Source organism: Rhinolophus hipposideros (genome assembly GCF_964194185.1).
Source record: "Rhinolophus hipposideros genome assembly, chromosome: 1".
NCBI lineage: Eukaryota > Metazoa > Chordata > Mammalia > Chiroptera > Rhinolophidae > Rhinolophus > Rhinolophus hipposideros.
The window spans coordinates 55,857,167-55,877,423 of NC_138047.1; the positions used below are offsets into that span (position 1 = coordinate 55,857,167).

Sequence of the window (20,257 nt, forward strand, 5' to 3'; positions counted from 1 at the left end):
TTGTAGCTCTGACAGTCGTGGATGTGGAGGAGAAACGGTGAGCAGGTAGGTAGGCAACAGAGAGAAGTGGCTGCAAAGCCCTAGTGCCAGCGAGGCAGCCCCTCCAGAATGTTGGCTTGTGCGGGAAATTCAGTCTAAATTCCTGATAGAAAAGAGTTCTTCCCTAGGAGTCTGAACCTGTTTCATCAGCAAAGTCTAAGAAAGCTGAAAAGAGTTTCTTGCAAACAAGAGGATATGTTTCTCCATTATCTCTTGAAAATTAGTTTTCCAATTAAATGTTACCTCAGTTGATATCTGAGAATTATGAGGATATCTGACCTATACTTAGCACTGTGGGACATGACCACAGTTGCTAACCTGAGAAGCTTTCCCTGTGCCACTTTGACCCTATTACCTGCCCTCACATGTTCTGAAGGCGGGTGTCCAATGCTATAGATTAAGTAGGATGGGTCCAGAAAATTCCTTCATTGGTTTGAGATACATCCGTCCTCCTTTTCCTTTGTTCTGACTAAAGGCAGTCAATCTGAAAAGTGAGAAGGAACAGTATCTTTGAGATGCCTAGGAAAATTATCATTTTTATGAATCTTAACCAATTTCTCTACAACAAGATGTTCTTTATCGTGGTGTTGACAAAATCGAAGGTGGTAGGATAACTCATATAAAAACTGCCTTGTACAGCTCCAGACAGCAGAAGCAGGCCTGGCTTTGGAGCCAGATGTCACTGTGTTGGAATGTAGCCTCTGCTCCCTCTGTGTGGGCAAAGCCATGATTCTGTGTGTACAGAGCCGGAGTCACGATGCCTGCTCGGCAGAATTACCATGCAGGCTGAAGACAGTGTTATGGAAGCTCCTCCCACAGTCCCCTGCGCTGAGCTGGCCATGGGCATTCATCAGCATCAGGGCAGTGGTGTCAGGAATCTGTCTTCATTAGGCAAGTAAAGTGAACCCAGTAAAGGGCGTTCAGATGGCATTCAGATTTCAGGAGCGATGTTGACAACATCTTGGAAACATCACTTCAGATTTTCAGGGACATGATTGCTGTTAGCCCTCCTCCCACTCCCCCCACCCCCAACTGCCCACCTCATCTCTTGCAGTTGAGAATGAAAACCACTGTGATTTTGTGAAACTTCGGGAGATGCTGATTCGTGTGAACATGGAAGATTTGCGAGAGCAGACTCACACCCGCCATTACGAATTGTATCGGCGCTGTAAGCTCGAGGAGATGGGGTTCAAGGACACTGACCCTGACAGCAAGCCCTTCAGGTATGAAGCCACCTAGCCATCAGGTGTTCCCCAGACAGCGGCAAGGGTGGTGTGTTGGTGCACCACAGAAATAAATGCCTGTTGGATTGGCGGGATCGGGAGAGAGGCAGCTGTTGGGGGGCCGGTAGTAACATATACGCGATAACCACTTTATTTGCCTTTATCTCAACTAGCCAGTGTAGTTCCTGCCATTATCATCATCCTCATTTTACAGATGAGGAAACTAATGCACTGAAAGTGCAAACAACCTGCCTAAGGTCCTACAAGTAGGAAGCGATGGGGGTGAGTTTGGAACCCCCTCAGAGGCACAGAACCTGGTCCAGGCATTTACAAAGGTGTGGCTGCTCCTTACAGTTTGCCTCATTCATTTTTGCCAAATAAGTTGGACTTCCCAAAGCTCTTCCTTTTTGAAGCACTCTTACTAGCTTCCAGTGGTTCAGTATTATTCTAACAACGAATGAATAGGAAAGGGGATAACTTATAGAAACTTTTTAATGGATTTTCCCACATCATTGATAAATAGAGATGAAGAGGCAAAATGTGAAGGGGAAAATATCAAAATTAATGTAGAATTAATGACCTAGCAAAGGCCCAGGCCCTCAGAGCCAGTGGTGGGAAAGGGTCGGCCAGGGCAGGGTACTTGACCTGTGAGCCGGAAGTGGTATGAGAGAGGATCGCTTTGCCCAGACAGCCCTCGCAGTTTCTTAATACAGATGTGAGGTGTGTCTGGGCTCAGTGCCTCTGTTGACTAGAGGCCACGGGTCCTTGGAAGATCCTGTTTTCCTCTTTTGTGGCTAGCCCTCTAACTCACTGAGGTGTGGGAGCTGCCAGGTCCTAACGCCTGAGGCGACCTGTGCGTGATGCAGCAGACTCTGACCCCTGGATCTGAGCTGCCATTGGGGTGGTAGGGGGTTTATTTTCTTAGAATTGCTTTAGAGATAGTTTGGTATAAAGTCTGGGCTGGTTTCCTGGTTACAGTACTACTGGGGAGTGCTGTGAGCATGTGTGAGAACATTGGTGAGCACAAATGGAGAACCTAACAGAAGCCTTCTAACCAAGAAGTTAACTTCTAGCTAAGTTCGCATCATTTAGCCCTGCCCTGGGGGCTTGTAAAACTGGCCCTCTTCATCCACATGAAATGCCACTTTCTGAGGCAAGGCAGGGATGCCTTTTTGTGCACACAGGTTTAACCAACTGAACCTTGAAATGCATTGATCAAAAAACAGTCCCTACAAAATCAGACCTACTCTGTGGTTATTAAACCTGATAAAAATAGTTTTTTTGCATGGGAGAGGCTATCTTTATTTTTCTCTTAGAGTTTGTTTTTTTTCTTTCTTTCATGCATAGAGATGGAACAAAAACACTGCAGTAAAATCAAACTCACTTGGCTCTCTCCCTCATTCAGCTCAGGCAGTGTTGAAGAGCACTGGGCAAGAGTCAGCAGTCTGGGTTGAGGCGTGGTGCTGCCATTACTCAACTCCTCAGCCTTCCTGGGCCTCAGTTTCTTCATCTGTAAAACGAGGAGTGGGGCTAGATCAGGGGACAGTCAGATTTAATACAAGGACTTTTTGTTTAATGGGCCAGATAGTAACCCAGCCAGAGCGCTATGCCTTCCTTGGACCCATTCCCTCACTATGCCCCTTTCTGGCTGGTCTTTGGGGTAGAAGAGGGGAGGGATATAGGGCATGAGTGGGCACTGGTCTTGGCCCTGCTTTTCTCCTCAGACACCATTGCCCTTTGCCCAACAGTCCCTGTCTGAACCGCTCCTACATCTCAGAATACCACCTTCTAGACTCTACCTGTGAGATGACAGAAAGTGCAGTTACCACTATTCTCTCAAGATCACACAGTTTTCAGGCCCATGAGGCTCATGTGTTTTTAGGAGCGTGTAGGCTTCGGTTCACCAGCCATGCAGAGCATGGCAGGGCAGTGGGAAGAGCTCCCATCTGAGCTAGATGGCCTGGGACCAAATCCCAGCTCTGTCACATCTTCATTATGTGAACTGAACAGATTACTAAGCACCTCTGTGTCCAAATTTCTCCATCTATAAAGTGGGAGGTGATGCTAATACCTACCTTATCAGGTTGTTGTAAGAATTAATGAATTCTCACCTGTAAATTGCTCCATAGACTCTGGTGTTATACTCTGGTGTGCCCTCCGCTGGTTGGTTCCAGGAGATTGTAGCAGAGAGAATTATGCTGCGTGAATTACCAGAATGAAGGGTGAACTAGACTCGTTTCCCTTCCCTTGACTTCCATGAGCAAAACCTGCCTTTACTAAGGAGGCTGTTCGGAGAAAATAAGAGATACTATCCTTAGTTTCAAACCATCCTAAAGCCTCATGAAAAACTGCATTTCTCACTTAGAAAAAGTTGTTAATAACTACAATTAAAAATTAAGTTGGCAAAATGAAAAGTAACAAAAGACAGCATCACTTTAGGTGTCTTTGAGTGGACAGTATGGAGTCAGTTCCTTCTGGACTGCTGTTCACTGACGGGAAGCATTAGCAAGGGTTTCTGGTGTCCCGTTTACAACTTGATTGGCAGCGGTGCCTGGGGTCCATGGTGCTGTGACTGCTGTGGTGGTTCTGAGTCATTTCTAAGGCGCTTACTGTAGTTGCGACTCCTTGGAATAAGGTTTTATTATTTCTTCCCTATACGTTGCTTATCATTTCCAGTGTCAGTTCAAAAGCTGGTTCACATCCTAGCTTTTTTTTTTGTGCACACAGTGATCTAATAAGGAGTAGTAGTAGTTGAGCCCCTTTTCCTGTTCTGGCCCAGGGTGTCAAACTGCTACCAGACTCCTGGCTGACGCCGCCTGGCCAGTGGCAATGCTGGTCCTCAGTCTTTCTCTAGGACGTGGGCTTTCCAACTTTGGGCTGCAGCCTTCACCATAAAGTATGTTCTACGTCATGATCTAGTGTACACATTTCATGAAGTAATACTTAACTCATATTGTTTGCACTGCACTATCTTATTGTCTGTCCTATTCTCTTACACTTTTTCTTTTAACATATTCGTTAAGACCCTTGATGGGGTCGTGACCCATTGTTTGAAAACATAGCTCCAGAAACTGGAGCCCAAGCCACGTGGTAGCTGGGACTAGAGATAGAAGAGCCATCTTGGGCGTTCCCAGTATGGTGGGAAGCATTACCCAAAGTACACTCTCTCTGGGGTTTTTTTTTTTTTTTTTTAAATTTCCATGATTAAAAAAATTGGGGGAGCTCTCAGTCAGTCAACTTAAACAGGCTCTTCAGTGAAGGACTTCTCTCAGCATTTGAGACAAGCAGTGGATGGCAAACCAGTTACAGCAAATCACCTGGGAAGCATTTAAAAAATACAGATTATCTTGCCTGAACCTTAATCAGCATCTCCAGGAGTGACGTTAGGAAATGTATTTAGTATCAAATCCACTGACACGTGCCCAGGCAGTCCTGATGTGCTGTTGGCTTTGGGAGCCACTGTGCACTGGGTCTCTCCTGAAGGGAGGTCTCACATGGCATTTTTCCCTTTACTCTTTGGACTCAGGAACCCCTTTTTTTGAAGATCTCGTGAACTAAGGATCTCTGAAACACATTTTGGGGAGTGTTTCTTGGTAATCTTTCTATAACGTGTTCCACTGCTTATTAGAAAGAAAAGGGAGATGTATTCATTATCCTGAAATGCTCAGAAACCGAATTTCCCCCCAAATTTCATAGAAGGGACAAGTCGTCTTCTGCCTTTGGCAATTCTGACCCAAATAATTGGTGATGGAGAGTGTGTTGGGAGTTAACAAGCAAAATAAAATTCATGAATTATTTTATCATTCGATTTGCAACATATTTCTGTATCTCTGTGGCTATATAGCTTAAATTTTCAAGTCCAAATATTGCTATTAATATTAGCCAACATTAACATTGGCCAAGCTTCTTTTAGTGTCATAATGTGAAAGCTAAATACACCTCTGGAAACTCAAAACACGTGATGTTTATGAACAGGTAGTGCTGATGCTTGTGAGGGCAGGAGAGCTTACTTTCAACCAACCAATAAAGGCGTTGATTATAAAAGTAGAAACAATCCTAATTAAGACACTTTCTCATTGTTTAGTTCTTTGTATACCTACATGCACATGCACTCCTACCACCTGAATGTCCCTTTTCTCCTCCTAAAAGGACAAGTCCGAATGTTGGGGGTGGTTCCATAGGTGCCATCCACCTGAGAGTCAGCAGTTCAGATGAATTTGGTCCACGAGTAAAGGTGGATAACCCTGCAGACTCGTGTTACTGAGACAACTCTCGTTCTAGGGAAACTGCAAGAGAGAAATAGAAATAGCACCTCATACGATATCCCCAAATGTGTCTCTCTTTGTATGGGTGTGGGTGTGTGTGTTCTTCAGTTGTGCTACCAAAGGTGATATTTTTGTAAATGTATTTGTTCTGATTTAGAGATGCTGAGTTGTGGCGTTTGATTAAGCTTTATAGACAATTAGGAGTAGAATGGGGTTTAAAATAAATATAAAACTCCTCCTTGCTCTACTTACAGGTCATAATAGAACTTGAAAAGTAGCAATTTTCTGTAACATCTTTATATGCACTGTTGTCTCTAGCTGGTTCACTGAGTGTGTTTTCTGAATTGGGGTCTGAGGGAACATGAGTGGGGGAGGGTAACATTTGATTAGCACTGAGTGCTTTTACTCACTTCGCCCCCATTTATTTCCCATACTCATTTCCCTAGAAGGTAAGTGTTACTGTACCCACATCCTCTCCGAAAGCACTGACGCTCAGCGGTGCCCTTGCCAAGATCAGTAAGTCAGTTGCTGGGGCCAGAATCCGAAGCCTGATCTGTCTGGCTCCAGTACCTATGCATTTTTCTCCCTACACAATACCACCTCTATCTGGACTGAGTCCGAGTTGTTCCGAGATTTGTGCCTACGAAGTCTAAAGTCCAAAGAACACACCAGGTGGCTGAGTGGGAGACATAGGTTTATTGAGACTTACAGACTGGGGAGACTGACCCGTGGCGGCCGGCTGAGTTGTAGATCCATACTTGGGCAGAGAAGAATCACGGTTCGATCGGTCCAGCAAGACAGAGCATTCCGTGGGAGCCATCATCCAGTAGGCCCTGCGGGCCTGCTGTCATACACAAGTGTCCCTAGGAGCCAGGAGACCTTGACTGTCTGCCGCGCATCTGCCTGTGGGCCCGCCCGGGCCCTACAACCTCCATCTTCTGAACTTCTGAATCGTATGTTCCGTGTCCGCCTGGTGTGCTGAGCTGGAGGATACCAGGCAGCCCAGCCCAGGCTTTCCCTGTGTGAATACGCACAGCCTAGAACGTGGCCCATAAGAGACATCCTGTCCCGGTAGTGCTGCTCTCTGCTCATTGCCTCATCTCTGGTTTTTGATGCTCTTGTCTTTCTGATCACTGCATAGCTAAAAAGAAGATGGTGCCATTTTATGTGTCTTTTAATATGGTAAGTGGCGGCCTTATCTGTTTTTTTGGAAGAGGATGTGTAGAAATTCTGTGAATTAGAATTTCTTATCATGCAACTTCATGACCCTGTCCTTGTTTGTGGCTTTTGAATAGCCTTCAGGAGACGTATGAAGCAAAAAGGAATGAATTTCTGGGAGAACTTCAGAAGAAAGAAGAAGAAATGAGACAAATGTTTGTGATGAGAGTGAAGGAGAAAGAAGCTGAACTTAAAGAGGCAGAGAAAGAGGTGAGCCATCTATCTGTCCTCCTTCAAGGAAGAGAAATAAGCAAGATGTTTTATTAATGCTTCACATTGTGTAGGACTCCATGCTGTCCTACATACTGTCTCCATACATTTACTCACATGTGTGGCATACTCACCTGGCAAGAAAAGTAGGTCATATATTTGTATCCCCATTTTATAGATGATAAAACTGAAAGTCATAAAGGTTAAGTGATTAATGCAGTCACATGCCTAGTTAGTAGCAAAGCTGAGACTGAAAACTAAATCTTAGGTCTCCAGAGCTGGTCCTATGTTCTTTGTAGCTCTGTATTTCCTTAATATACAAGTCTTAAAATGTGAGATTTGGGATTCTGGGACTATTATTATCTTAGTCTATCGGCCAACTCAGTGAGCTAAACAGTGGAGGGCTCGTCAGCACCATCTGATGGGCGGTGGTCTCTACGCCAGGTCTATGCTCACACTGCCGCCTTCGAGGCCATGCAATCTCTGCTCCATCATCCCTCCGACTCCGTCTTGTTCCCTATGGCCTGGCCAAGTTAACCGCTTCTTAGCAGTTCACGTGGATTTCCTCTATAACACTCATGCAGTTGAGAGAGAGTGTGTGTGTAATGTTTGCCTCTGAGGTAGATAATGGGTAACTCAAGTGCTTGACCTATAGCACAATACATTTCCAAGTGAAATGGTCTAAATAATTTCCTCACCATCCCCTTTTAATTTATCTGTATAATGACTACTGGAACTGAGAGGTTATTTAAATAGCTAAGCATTCAATACAGTTTTGCTGCAATGAAAGGAAAGTTGAGCCTTATTTGCTGTTGGCTTTAAGTACCAAGTGAATGCTGGGTAAAAATCTAGAATTACCTAGTAAGAATATTTTCCTTCCTCCCTTCTTTTCAGTTTTTGTTTCTGCATTGTGATAATTTTCTAAATTCAATTTATCAAGGGCCAGAAATTTCTTAACATATTATTTAAATACACACACATACACACACACACAGTCACTATGCATGTCTCTAAATAAATGTATATTATACATTTTATAAAGAACTACTCTTACCACTAGGCAGAATTTCTTATTAGAAACGTGGATGATTTTTATTTTCTTGTTTGAGCTTTTTGCAATGCATATGTATTTTATTATCAGAAAAAGTGTGCAAGGCTCTCCCTTTAGTCCCAAGGGGTCCAAGTCCCAAAGGAGTATGGGGTTGAAAACGACAGTCTTCCCATCTCTGCTTGGCTCCTCCAGGAGCACCAGACACCGCTACACTTCTGTGCTGGAAGCGCGTGGAGCAGCACGGCTCAGGTTTTGTTTTGAACAGATCCAAATAAGCCAATGCCCGGACACTTTTCATTGCTTTCACCAAGGTTGTTCTCTTCTTTTTCTCTCCAGCTCCACGAGAAGTTTGACCTCCTAAAGCGGACACACCAAGAGGAGAAGAAGAAAGTGGAAGACAAGAAGAAGGAGCTGGAGGAGGAGGTGAACAATTTCCAGAAGAAGAAAGCAGCGGCTCAGCTACTACAGTCCCAGGCCCAGCAGTCCGGGGCCCAGCAAACCAAGAAAGACAAGGATAAGAAAAAGTAAGCGGGTGTCAGCCCCATGGATGGGGGCCTTCTAACAATTTATTCCTCTTGCATGTATGTCTCTACTTTTCCCATTTACAGACTGGAAACTGGTCTGTTACCAGAAGGATAAAACCAAGTATTTCCTCTACAGTGCAGGGAAGATGCTAAAGGTTTTTGAAGTATTTCTAAAGGGTACACTAACATTAATTTATAAAACTTGACCACACGATCAAGCAGTCAGGACTGGAGTAACCTGTCGTCTCCAGTAGCGTCTTCTGCACCAGTACTAGGACTTTCGAGAAGAAAGTTTATTTCTCTTCACTACTCTTTGGAGACAGTCCTCATAACTCCTGGTAAAGAGCATCCTAAAATGATGATTGTTAAAATTATTTTTCTACTCTGTGTTATAATAAGCCTTATGATAAGCCAGTCATTGTTCCCAAATGAAAGATGTGAAAGAAGTGCCACTAGTTGTCCTCTAAATTCAACAAGAGGATGAATTGTTTTATTGTGAAAATGGAATCACAATCCCATCCAGTAAAGACACCCCTACGACTCTCCAGACACACCTATACATCTCCACCCCCCCCCACACACACACACTCACAAATACCACTTTAAAATATGGCCTTGATTTAATGTGCTGAAGGGTCAGGTTCTGCTCCTGTGTTGGTCACTTCCGATGTGGCTCCCCTGGCAGTTGCCTGAATCCATTGGGAGACTTGGGTTTCCATTAACATTCTCCTGGTAGCACTCCTGGTGCTGTGTCAAAGCACCGTAAAGACTAGAGAGCGCAGTTTTAGACAATTGCTGTTGGTTTGACAGGAAGCACAGTGGTGGGTAAGACACCTTTGAGGAAAGAAAACCTCTGTGGTGACCACATGGGGAGCTCACCGAGGCTGCACTCCTCTGTCTGTTGAACATGTCATGCTCTTAGGGTAGCAATAAGGCAGCTGAACATGACTCATCCTGAGGTGCTAAGGTTCTAGGGGGAAAACTGACAACTCAGTAAACAATGAAAATGTTGGTACTCAAGCAGGCAAAGAGTTGCATTCTTAAAAAACATAGCCGACAGGATTGCATCTGCACAGTAACTGAGACCTGTCACAGGGAAGTGAGCCCCAGTGTGGCATTCGCTTCGTCTGAGGGAACGCACAGGCTCACCCCTGAGGAATCCTGTTACATTGCCTGTGGGAGAAACCAAAATGCACTGCTACAGTGACACAGGGAGAAGAGGGTTAAATGATACTTTACGAACTTTACAAGCTCCAAGACAGCAGAAAATGTGTCAGAAAATGAGAGGCAAGGAACAGGCACATTTTCTAGGCAATCGAAAGTAGTTGGTGGAGGTGAGATGTGATTTTAATGGGGTTAGTCCAGACCCAAGTGATCAAAGGACTACAAGTGCTGAAAATGTAGTTATTCTGGATTAATTTTGAGAGTAACAATTTCTGAGATTATAACCTAGTTCAAGAAAACACTTTGTAGCTGCACAGGTTGGGAAAGCATCGGTCACTACTGGTGACGTTCTCCACGCAGAGATTCAGAGTGAGTGACTCCCCCACTGAAGACAAAATGAAAGCCATTTGGCATCAGACTCTTGTTGACATAAACTCACCCAAGATAAAAACAGGTGTGTGTGCGTGCGTGGGCACATCTCTAGGCATCAATGACACAGAAAAGGCTGCTGACTCACAGCGGAGGAAACCCAGAGTCAAGTTTTTCTTACCCGCAAGCGCTCGAATACATAAAGGTACATATTTTAGAACTGAAAATGTTGATAGAAGACCAGCAATGTTCCCAGGAGATTTCTTGTTGCTGGATGTGCCTTTAAGCAATAAAAATTCCCAGAGCCAATCAGTACTGTGCCTCCATTTTACAAAGTCTCTCTAGTGACAGATGTTCCTGTGGAGGGATGTTTTTCCTCGCCTGTTTGAACATTTTAGGTTATTTTCTTCCCTACTTTGGGCCTTAGCAATGTATAATGCTTTTCAAGTTATGTCAAGTATGTGTGAGTTCTGTTATAGCCTTATTTATACCTTCTCATTTTTTTATTAATGGAATTAGACTGAATTTGGTGCATAGTCACCTGGTTTTGTGCCTGGCAATGGCACATATTTTTTGGCAACTTCTTTTCCACACTTTCCCATTTGAACAGTGAAAACAATTGCCAGTTGGAGTCCTGAAGTATAAAAGTAAACAAAACAAAACAAACAAACAAAAAATCCCGCCACTCCTCTTACAGCCAGGGGAGTTTTGGTTAGAGAGGACCACAGAAAGACAGTAACCAGGGTAACCAGAACAGCACTTTGAAAATAAATGGGAGACTCTTCCCTCCTCACGTAGCTGGAGGAGATGCTGGAGTCACCATACATGCCACGTAGGCCTTGTTCTAGAGAGAAAATTAAAAAAAAAAAAAGACAGAGAGAGAAAGAGAGAGAGATGCTTATTTATTCGTCTGCTATGTTTCCACATCAGAGCTTAACTTAGTTTTTCTAATGGTTTTAAATTTTGTTTTTTTCTATTTTAATGACATGCTCTTTTTCTAATGTAGGTAAGGCTTTTATACTTCTCCTTGACCGGTAGTGTGGCATGAGAACATATAACATTTCCTAAGATTACAAAGTAGAACTAACCCTGGCACTGCCATTAGCTGGACCCCACCTCCTGCCATCTCTGGCCACCAAGTCACTTTCCTTGTTTGCGGCTACACCCCAGTGGAGGGAATGCCTGAGGGTGACTCGTTCCGTGGACAGCATTCATCTTTTTTGAACACTTTGCACAACTGCCAGCCAGCATTTGCTGGTTAAGATGCATCTATCCCAGAAGAAAGTTTTAAAAATCCAGCATTTAAAATTGTACCTGTCATCTGATAACTATAGTTTACACAATCATCCACTCATCTTTGAAAAAAAAATAAGTCTGTTTTTTGCTAAAGAATGAAGTTGCATATTTTGGACTTGTCTCCAGTTAGACATGTGGATGTCGGATTTGGCTCGGCCTTGAACCTAAAAGAGGGGGAAAGCTCCTGGCATTACTATAGCGATAACCACGTAATGATTGTCCTTTTTTCCCCTCCCCAAATAGATTAATAGCATGTCCTCCATCTGTATTCCAATCCCCAAGTTCATGGTTCCAAGTCATTTATCGTATATTTATTCTCTGACTCCGGCAGCTCAGAAATGGAAGATGCAACCCCTATTCAGTACCAATGAGATGACCAAATCTAATACAGAATGGTTTTGTGCTTTTGGAGAAAATAAAAATCAAACCAGAAATCCTTCCACTAGAACATGCAGTGGTTTCAAGAAGTCACTTGTGAATTCTCAGTTCCATGCAAACAGAAACTAACCACGTGTTCTTTAATTCAGTATTAAATAATGTTGCTTTTGCTTGTCATGTAGAAGAGCTTACTCAAATTTTTGGTTTTAATTTCTGTCAATTCCATAATCATTGCATGAGCATTTACCATCACCGAATGCTGGTGCTGGCGCTCCTAATTTTCCTTTCTTTTTTATTTATTATTATTTCTAACTTTTTTGTTTTGTTTTTTAACTTGCAGTGCAAGCTTCACATAAAGCCTGGCAAGCCAAGGATGGTTCCGCATTCACCTGCTTTTGCAGTAATATTGTATCTCTGCCATCTGTGTCCTTTTGTTTGGTTGGTTTTTTTACCCTCCCCCAGACACCAATAACTATTAACTCATTTTGCTGAATGTTGTTGGATGGTGGAAAATGATAGAACAAGGGAATAACAGCAAATGCTGTGTGCAGCTGGACTTTGTTTCTGGAAAGTAAATGGTTTGCCTTTTGTGCCTGTTCCTAGTGGCAGCAGGAAGCATGCCTGTTACTTGTATGTTGCTTTGGACTGAGGGAAGGAGGGGAAATTGCTACATGTATGTTTGACAGGAAAACTTCTCACCACCTCAGCAACTAAACTATAAACCCGAATAGTCATGACAACAACTTGCTTTTCTTGATTATTCATCTCCGTGATGGCAAGAGCCCTGAACTCACTCTATCTCTTCTCCACACCTGCCCCAAACCCAACGTAGCTCTCTATGTAGGCAGAACAGTAGGTAAGCTTTATATGATTTTTATACATGCATGGATCTATTATTATAACAACATTATTTGGCCTGGGTTGTAGGTCTATTCAGACTGACTGTCTCCTCTTATGGCTTTAAAAATGTTTCTGAATCCCTATCTCAAATTCTGGCCAAGTTGGATGTAATAAGAAAACTATGGTCGCCTTCACTTTTATCATTGCGACCTTGATCCTCTCACAGATACAAGTCTCAAAGGTTGAATAATACAACATTGCTTGGTAGAAAAATCTACTAAGGAGGATGGGCTTTCCATAATCTCCTTACTACTGACAATTAGCAATCTTTCAAAAACACCGAAATTTGCTCTCAGTGGGCTGAGAGGAAGGAGCTCATGACTGGTGCCAGGATATCAGTACTTCTAATAATATCTTTCAATAATCATGAGAAAAATTTTCAGAAATCCTTCAAATAGAGAATTGGTTGTAAAGTGTGCAGCACAAATTTGAGGGGACCATGTCAATTTCAGGTGAAAATGGGAAGGAACGTAACACAAACCCAAGTCTACGAAAACAGAAATGGAGCTTCACATCCAGCCTCCATGCATAGAGTCCTTTCAATACTGGCAATAAAGGAAAGAAGAAATAGAGTAATCCATTTTTCAAATCCAGTTGTCCTGAAGGAATTTCCTCACCTTTCCTCTCAACAGAGCTAGCTCCACCTGTCCTTTCTGTCCAAGGCCCGTCGCTCGAACAATGCAGATTAGGCTAACCCATACGTCAGGGCATAGACTACACCCCAATCTACGTGGGAAGGAGCGTATTTAATCTCTTTTCTGTACTCTTCTTTTGTGAGGCTTATTGACGTTCATCTTGATTTCCCCCCCCTCTACTAACAAGGTCTTCCTTGTTTCCTCTCTAACTCTGTAGTCTCTTGTTTCTTACACATACTTGAAAGACTGACATTTCTCATGGACCTGATACTTCTGCATTTCCTTCTGGCCTTCACTAGTCATACATGAAGTAAATGGGATAGAATACCTGTACCTCCCAACACACACAAACACATTTTTACAAAAATTAATAAATCTGTAGATGATTCCAGTAAAGATTTTTTTTTTTCCTTCACTTCATCCTCAAACATACTCTTACAGGAAAGAAGGAATGGTCTTCCATGAGCTAATTTAGGCTTAATTAGGCGAAGTAAGAAATCAGTTTCATTGAAGCTCAAACTAAGCCAAAACAGAAACAGCAAACGAAGAGCAGCGATAGTGGTATAAGGACAAGTTCAGTAACGGGACCAGGGTTTTTGTTTTTGCTGTTGTGTTTTGAATGATTCTAGTGTGACGCTAGCCATCAGCAGCCGAGTATGGCATGCTGATTTCTAACCACGGGCTAGGTTTGCTCAGACGCTGTGCACCATACAGAGCTTGAGTGCGTGTTGTGTGCTTATCCCAACCACTGCCTGTGTCAGCATTTTTGTGCCTTGAAACAGACAAGACTTTTAAATTCTAAAAACGCATCACTTTAAAATGTTCATTTTTAATGATTCCTAAAGCCTCTTTAAAGTGAGCTGAGCCATGAAAGGCATCCAGCTGACTTTCTGGTTCCAAGATTATTGATTAATTGGATTGATCTTTTTTCCATTAAATCTTTCACCGTCAAATAAATCGTATGGAGAGTCAGGGAATAAAACATCCAAAGAAATATCAAGCATATAGAAGCTTTTTTCAAATGCGTTGCTTCTGAACTTTTTTCTACCCCTGCTCCCGGCCCCGTTTAGTTTGTTATTGCTGCCCTTCTTTCTGTATCTGTGCCTTTTTTCACAGTAGTCCTTGGCTCTGCACGGAATAAATGATACCCTCCAATCTAATTGGATATGCTTTCGCCTTTGCATGTAAGTACGCTAGTAAGAAACCTTTGAGATCTTTGACTTTTTAAAATTAGAGAAATAACTGGGATAGATGGATTTGGTTTTTTTTTTTTTTGGAGGGGGGTAAGGAGGTAATGGTTTGAGTAGCTTTTGGTTTAAAAATAAAAATTACATATATTTAAAATGGCCACATTTATATCTTTTTCACAAGAAACACGTAAATTCAATTTTTCCTTGATCTCAGTGTGGAAGTGAAAAATTACCAACCCCAGTCTGTGTCCACACCACGTCATGGGTTTCACTGGGTGTTACAGAGGGTCCTTGGTTCTGACTGCTTCAATAAAGCTCGAATGAGAAACTACTATCTTCCACTGGATAAACTCAAGAGGAAAATCTTTTTATGCTAGGCTGCCTCTAGACTGCCGGATTTTTGTGGTCATCTTGGTTTAATGGGCTTGCGCTGGTGCTAACTGCTGGCAGTGATCTTTTTTTTTTCTTTGTTTTTCTTTTTGTGAGACAGCTCTAGCTGGCCTGGCCTCTCCCCACATTTTCGTTCAACCATAATGACCATCTTTTTGCTTCTTCCAGACTTAGATACCCATAACCCTTGTACTTGTACATGCAGTAGGATGTGATGGAAAAACATCGATGAGCAGTTATTGGCAGTTCAGAAACTATGTTTTCCAGCTTAGGCTCTTAATAAATTGGCCAAGGTTTTGTCCAGAAACGGCATCTCAACCAGGGGAACATTAATGTAAAACTAGACACAGGTTACTCATTATCTTCCTCCTCTGCTTTGTAATCTCCCCAGCAGTAACATGCTTCCTAACAAACAGACTTGGTTTCCTCACTGTCTTGACATATCCATAAGTGTTTCACATACGAACTGTTGAGTCAGATTTTTCAGCTGTTCCCAACCCACATCGTACTGTCTCTGTATGGTCCTGCCGAAACCGTCCATTCAGATCCCTTTGCTTTGCCATTTGCAAGTGTCTGAAATTGTTGAGTCTCCGCTGCCAGAAGTCTTGGTTCCATTGACAGGATACATACATGATAACCCGTTAGTGGAAATCATGGCCTACAAAGCCTAGATTATATGTAGGTATGAAGGGAATTTTTAAAATAAATTGAAAACGTAAGCTGTGAACAGCATTAGAACTTTGTCTATTTCTTAATTTCAAAATATGCTGATTTGCCTTAAACTGTAGTTGTAGATCATTGTCATTTTGCTGTTTGAAAATAACTAATGTGTTTCTAAAACTGTTGTGTAATCTACTTTTAGTAATGCAGAATTGTCATATATGTAAGCTGCATGTTAGACACGTGTCTTTTTTTAAAAACGAAAATAATTGTATTGATCTAAAGCATACCATTTTTTTTATTTTCAAGTATGAAAGTAATCACTGAGCAAACATGCTCAGTAATTTGGTGTCTGTTCAGGTAGGAAAGTGGTGGACAGGTAATCTATGCATATGTCACTAGTGCCAAGACAAAGTGGGGGAAAATATATTTTTACCCAAACATTGTGTGCCCTTTTGTGAGTTCTTTTTAATCACTGTTTGATATGCATATGTGCCCATGCTGATTATACTGGATAAAAGAATTAGGGAAGAAAGAGTCTCATGCTTTCCTGCCTTGTCTGGTAGTCTTGGAATGCTACCCTCTGGGCAGCACCAGTTTCTCCAAGATACTTACTTTGTGGCGTCCTGTACTTCACAGACTGTCTCTGCCACCTTTCTCCCCCACCCATTCCGATACCCTCTGTCCTGATTGGTGTCCCCGGCACCCCACTGCCCTACGTCCAGCCGAGGCGTCGTCGTCGTCTTCCCCAGACGCTGCTGCTGAGGAGTCAGCCCTGTAACTGACACACTGCTGTTCTTTCCCAGTTCGTTGTAGAAAAGCTACGTTTTTTTTTTCTTTTTTAAGCCTTTAAGAATCCAATTTGAATCTGAACCTTTCTTTTTTTCTCTTCTGTAGCTTCTTCTTTATGTAACCATCCTGTTGACAAGCCCTACTCTCTCCTAATGGACATAAAGCATTAGAAGAGCAGGAGCTGTCTGTTCACACGTGTTGGGGAAGAGTTACCTCATTTCCACCATCGCCTCCTTTTCTTTTACAGTCTGGGTCAAATATTGCACTGCTGTTTGTATCTGTTAATGTCTGTTTACAAACCACTCCCCATTTGTGGTTATTAACATAACTTATCACTACCAAAAAGAGTAGTATTTAGTACTACTACAAAGGAAATTGAGTGAAACAGAGAACTTGGGCCAAGACCCAAGATAGCCAGCCATGTGTTGGGATCCAAGAACTCCCAGACTGAAGACAGCACGTACCCTAATCTGAGGTGGCACCAACCACCCCCAGGGTCCACAAACTTGATGTCATGTTAACTCCAGACCTCTCTGTCCTATGAGTGACATTCTGAGCAGCCCCCTCAGGACCTTCAACCATCAATCAGGTCATAAGATCTGGGCAACATTTTCCTTCCTTTTTGTTAATTTTTGGGGTTGTTTTGGAGTTTGGGAATTTTTTTTTAAACATTTGGTATTGCATGAACAGAGATGGCTACATTTTTTATTTATTTGGAGTGTTCTATTGATACAATGTTTTTATTTTTCAGCTGACCATCTGCCTCTTGAGAGAGAGAAGTGGGCATCCTTCCTTTAAATTCAGGAACCATTGTTGTTTTGACTCTTTTTCTGTTACCTGCATCCTTTATATAGTTGTTTGGGGTTGTGGATTGTTTTGGAAAAAAGATATTTCCAGTTAGCCAGTTCTGTTTTATGTATTGGTTATTCAAACGTAATTTTGGTTATCAAAATTAAGCCAGTTTTAAGCTCAAGTGGAAGCTCAATGAAGTTTTAAGTCACAATTCTGTTTAAAATGCTCTCGTCATCTCAGACAGACACAACCAAAAAAATCCCTTTCCTGTCACTGGGGTTTTGACCTACCAGTCTTAAATCATGTTTAAAATGTGCCAGTTTTGGATAGATGACTTTTCTGCCTCTGGGACTCAATTTATATTTAAAGGTATCTTCAAATAACTTTCTGACCCATCCCTGCCTTTTTATTTATTGTGAAGCTCTGCTTTAGTTTGTGTCCAGAGTCGTGCTTAGACCATGGGAAACAAACCTCAAACAAGTACACATCCTGTGCCAGATAACAGGGTCATTAGCAATGGTTCTGTCCACACGGTCTTCTCAGGGTTACCACGTGGCTTTCTCCACTATGTCTGCAAAAATATCTAGGAATCACTTAACATACACCCACATACAAACACACACACTTCTGCCACTGGAGTTTGTGATTTCTAATGGGTCTGAAGGTTAATTTGGAGACTGGTTTTTGACAGGCTAGATTACTTTATCAGCAGTCACGTCTTAGGGGTGGTTTTCATAGTTAAGGGAGAGTTTTCAATTTCATTTCTATTTTAGAGCATGAACATGCATTTTAAGTTACCTTTTAATTTCATTACTTGTCTAGTCTTTGCTTATTTCCATCGTTTTTCAGCCACATAGAAGGTAGGTCACAAAAAAACTTCTGGTGGCATGAGTTGCATTTGGTGAAGATCCTTAGGAGTGTCCCCTCTATTTCATAATCGTCACATAGGCTTCTGTCAAAAGGTGAAATGATAAAGCAACCGTCCGTGCTTCTTGAATCATTTTTTTTCTCCCCCTGTCTTCCTCCTTCCTTCCCCCTTCCCCACCACTCTGGTTCAAGCCGTTGTTTCTCAATCTAGTTGTAGGACCCAGCTCCCTGGCCCATGCTGATATTATGAGCCTTGCGCTCCTCTCGCTGGCTGCCGGCCACTCACACTGGCCACCGGCCACTCATAGCGGCACACAGTAGCCCACGGCAGGTCATGCCAACCTCTGGCTGCTCACGGCAGCCCCGTTCCAGGGAGAGCTGTTTTTCACAATTTTAACTGTAGAGGGTGCAGCTCACTGGCCCATGTGGGAATCGAACTGACAGCCTTCGGCGTTAGGAGCACGGAGCTCCAACCGCCTGAGCCTCTGGGCCAGCCTGCCTCTTGAATCATTTGATTCTTGGAAAGAGGTTGTTTAGAGCATTTGGGCGAGCAAACTGGCAAGAGGCGTTCTTTACTTAGATACTGATTAAATGCAATGGTAAGTTTCATCTGAGCCATTAAATGATCAAAATATGGGTCATGAACCATCCCTTCCAGTATAGTATGTAAGGACAGAAATCTGCTAGTGATGTGACCAGTGTGGTTTGGGGAGCATGGGGGGAGTGGTTGAGTACTGACTCCTTAACTGATGCCACAGCGTGACAAATTATATCAATTAACCTATTGTGTGTGAAACTACTGTAATCATTAAGTATAATTGGATTTATTTTTAAACTCATTTTTAATATCAACTTTACCCTGTCACTCATTTTAAAAACAAATTCTGGATCAGGTCGTAGACATTTTTGGAGCAGTATTCAAAATGAAATTAGGCAGAATTATTTTCAGTAGATAAGGATGTAGTCTATTGCTGCTATTCCATTTCTTCCCCTTATTAGTCCCCAGGTCAGAGAAAGTGTAGCAGTAATCTGAATGGGGGGGACAGGCTGTTTTAAATAAGTGGGCCTCTGTTCAGGTACCTGGGGAAAGCTGACTGCGGTCAAATGCTCTGCCATCTCTGTTGACTCGGCATTTTACTTCAAGTGGTTCTCCTTTTCTCAAGTGTTGATAAAACTGGTAGGTTCTCAGGTTCTCCTGGCTGATCAACTAAGATATGAAAACATCCCAGGGCTAATTATCATCAATAATAAAAAATGACTTTTCCCAAGGCAGACTGGAAAAGAAAAGCAAGGAGAATTGAGCCATCTGAACCTCTTTCCATGGGTAACAGGCAACAGGCTTTTTATTTTGCATTCATTTAAAAAAAAATTACTTGATTTCAGATACAGACGCTGCCTTATTGCCACAGGTGTAGTCTAGATGATCTACTTGATTCTGGCACAGCGCTCGTAGGAAGGGAAGGTCCCATCTGCTCAGTGTGCACTGAGCTGGAGCAGATACAATTAGGTCCTCTTCCCATCAACTGTCTCTATGAAATGAAACTTCCTTCTTAGTTATGTTAGTTACGTATTTTTACCTATCATTGGCCCAGCTTATGGATAATTCTGGATATCTGAAAAACTAAGTACAGAATTTTACTGTCTTCACGTGACGTTTCTATATAAAGCCTTCTGCTTTGCTGATGACTGGCATCTTTCCACCCTGGAGACTGACAGTGCTGGCAACATGGCTCGCTTTGAATATCCTCGTACTTGAATTCTTAAGAGAGCGTGGCATTTAGTCCTTGTGACACCATCTGGCTTTCAGATCAATCTCTAACAAGCAACTGGCATCCGCGGGGCTGGTGAAAGGATTGACTGTTAATTCGGAGACTAACTGAGTCTAGGTGTGCACTCACCTCCCCTTCCAGCCTTCCGACTCTGACAGGTAGCTGTACAGGTATGTAAATGAGAGTATGCAGGTGAGTTACAGACGATTTCCCATCTGGCTCACGTCAGTTATATACTTGTAGTGTGGAGTTGAATGGCATTTCAGTTCACTGTGGAAACTGAAAATCATGGCACCTAGAGAAGAGGTAGAGGCTATTATAACGAGGTTGGGCCCTGTCCCACAAAGTATGTACGGGGCGAGGGTGCAGAATAACGTCCTACAAAGCTTGGTTCAACCGTGCATTCTCTGCACAAGGCTTTAGACCTCTGAAGAGTTGCAGTTCTAGCGCTCTTGTCCTTCATATCCATCCATCCACCTTCTCTCACTCACCCTTTCCTGCTCTTTCCCAATAAAAAAGTATTCA

The 20,257-nt window shown here is 42.6% G+C and overlaps 1 protein-coding gene across 9 annotated transcripts in view; it reads left to right on the forward strand.

The window, feature by feature from the left end:
• The window catches only part of SEPTIN11 (septin 11), an 84,143-nt gene extending 66,656 nt beyond the window's left edge, over positions 1-17,487 (forward strand). The window contains exons 7-11 of one of the 9 annotated variants that reach the window (XM_081060097.1): positions 1,094-1,262; positions 6,823-6,955; positions 8,343-8,530; positions 14,389-14,456; positions 16,410-17,487. In XM_081060097.1, the coding sequence (XP_080916223.1) occupies positions 1,094-1,262; positions 6,823-6,955; positions 8,343-8,530; positions 14,389-14,413 (515 nt within the window). In that variant the 3' untranslated portion in view covers positions 14,414-14,456; positions 16,410-17,487. The other 8 variants (XM_081060098.1, XM_081060100.1, XM_081060101.1 and 5 more) reach the window with 8 other exon arrangements.
• The last annotated feature ends 2,770 nt before the right edge of the window (positions 17,488-20,257 follow it).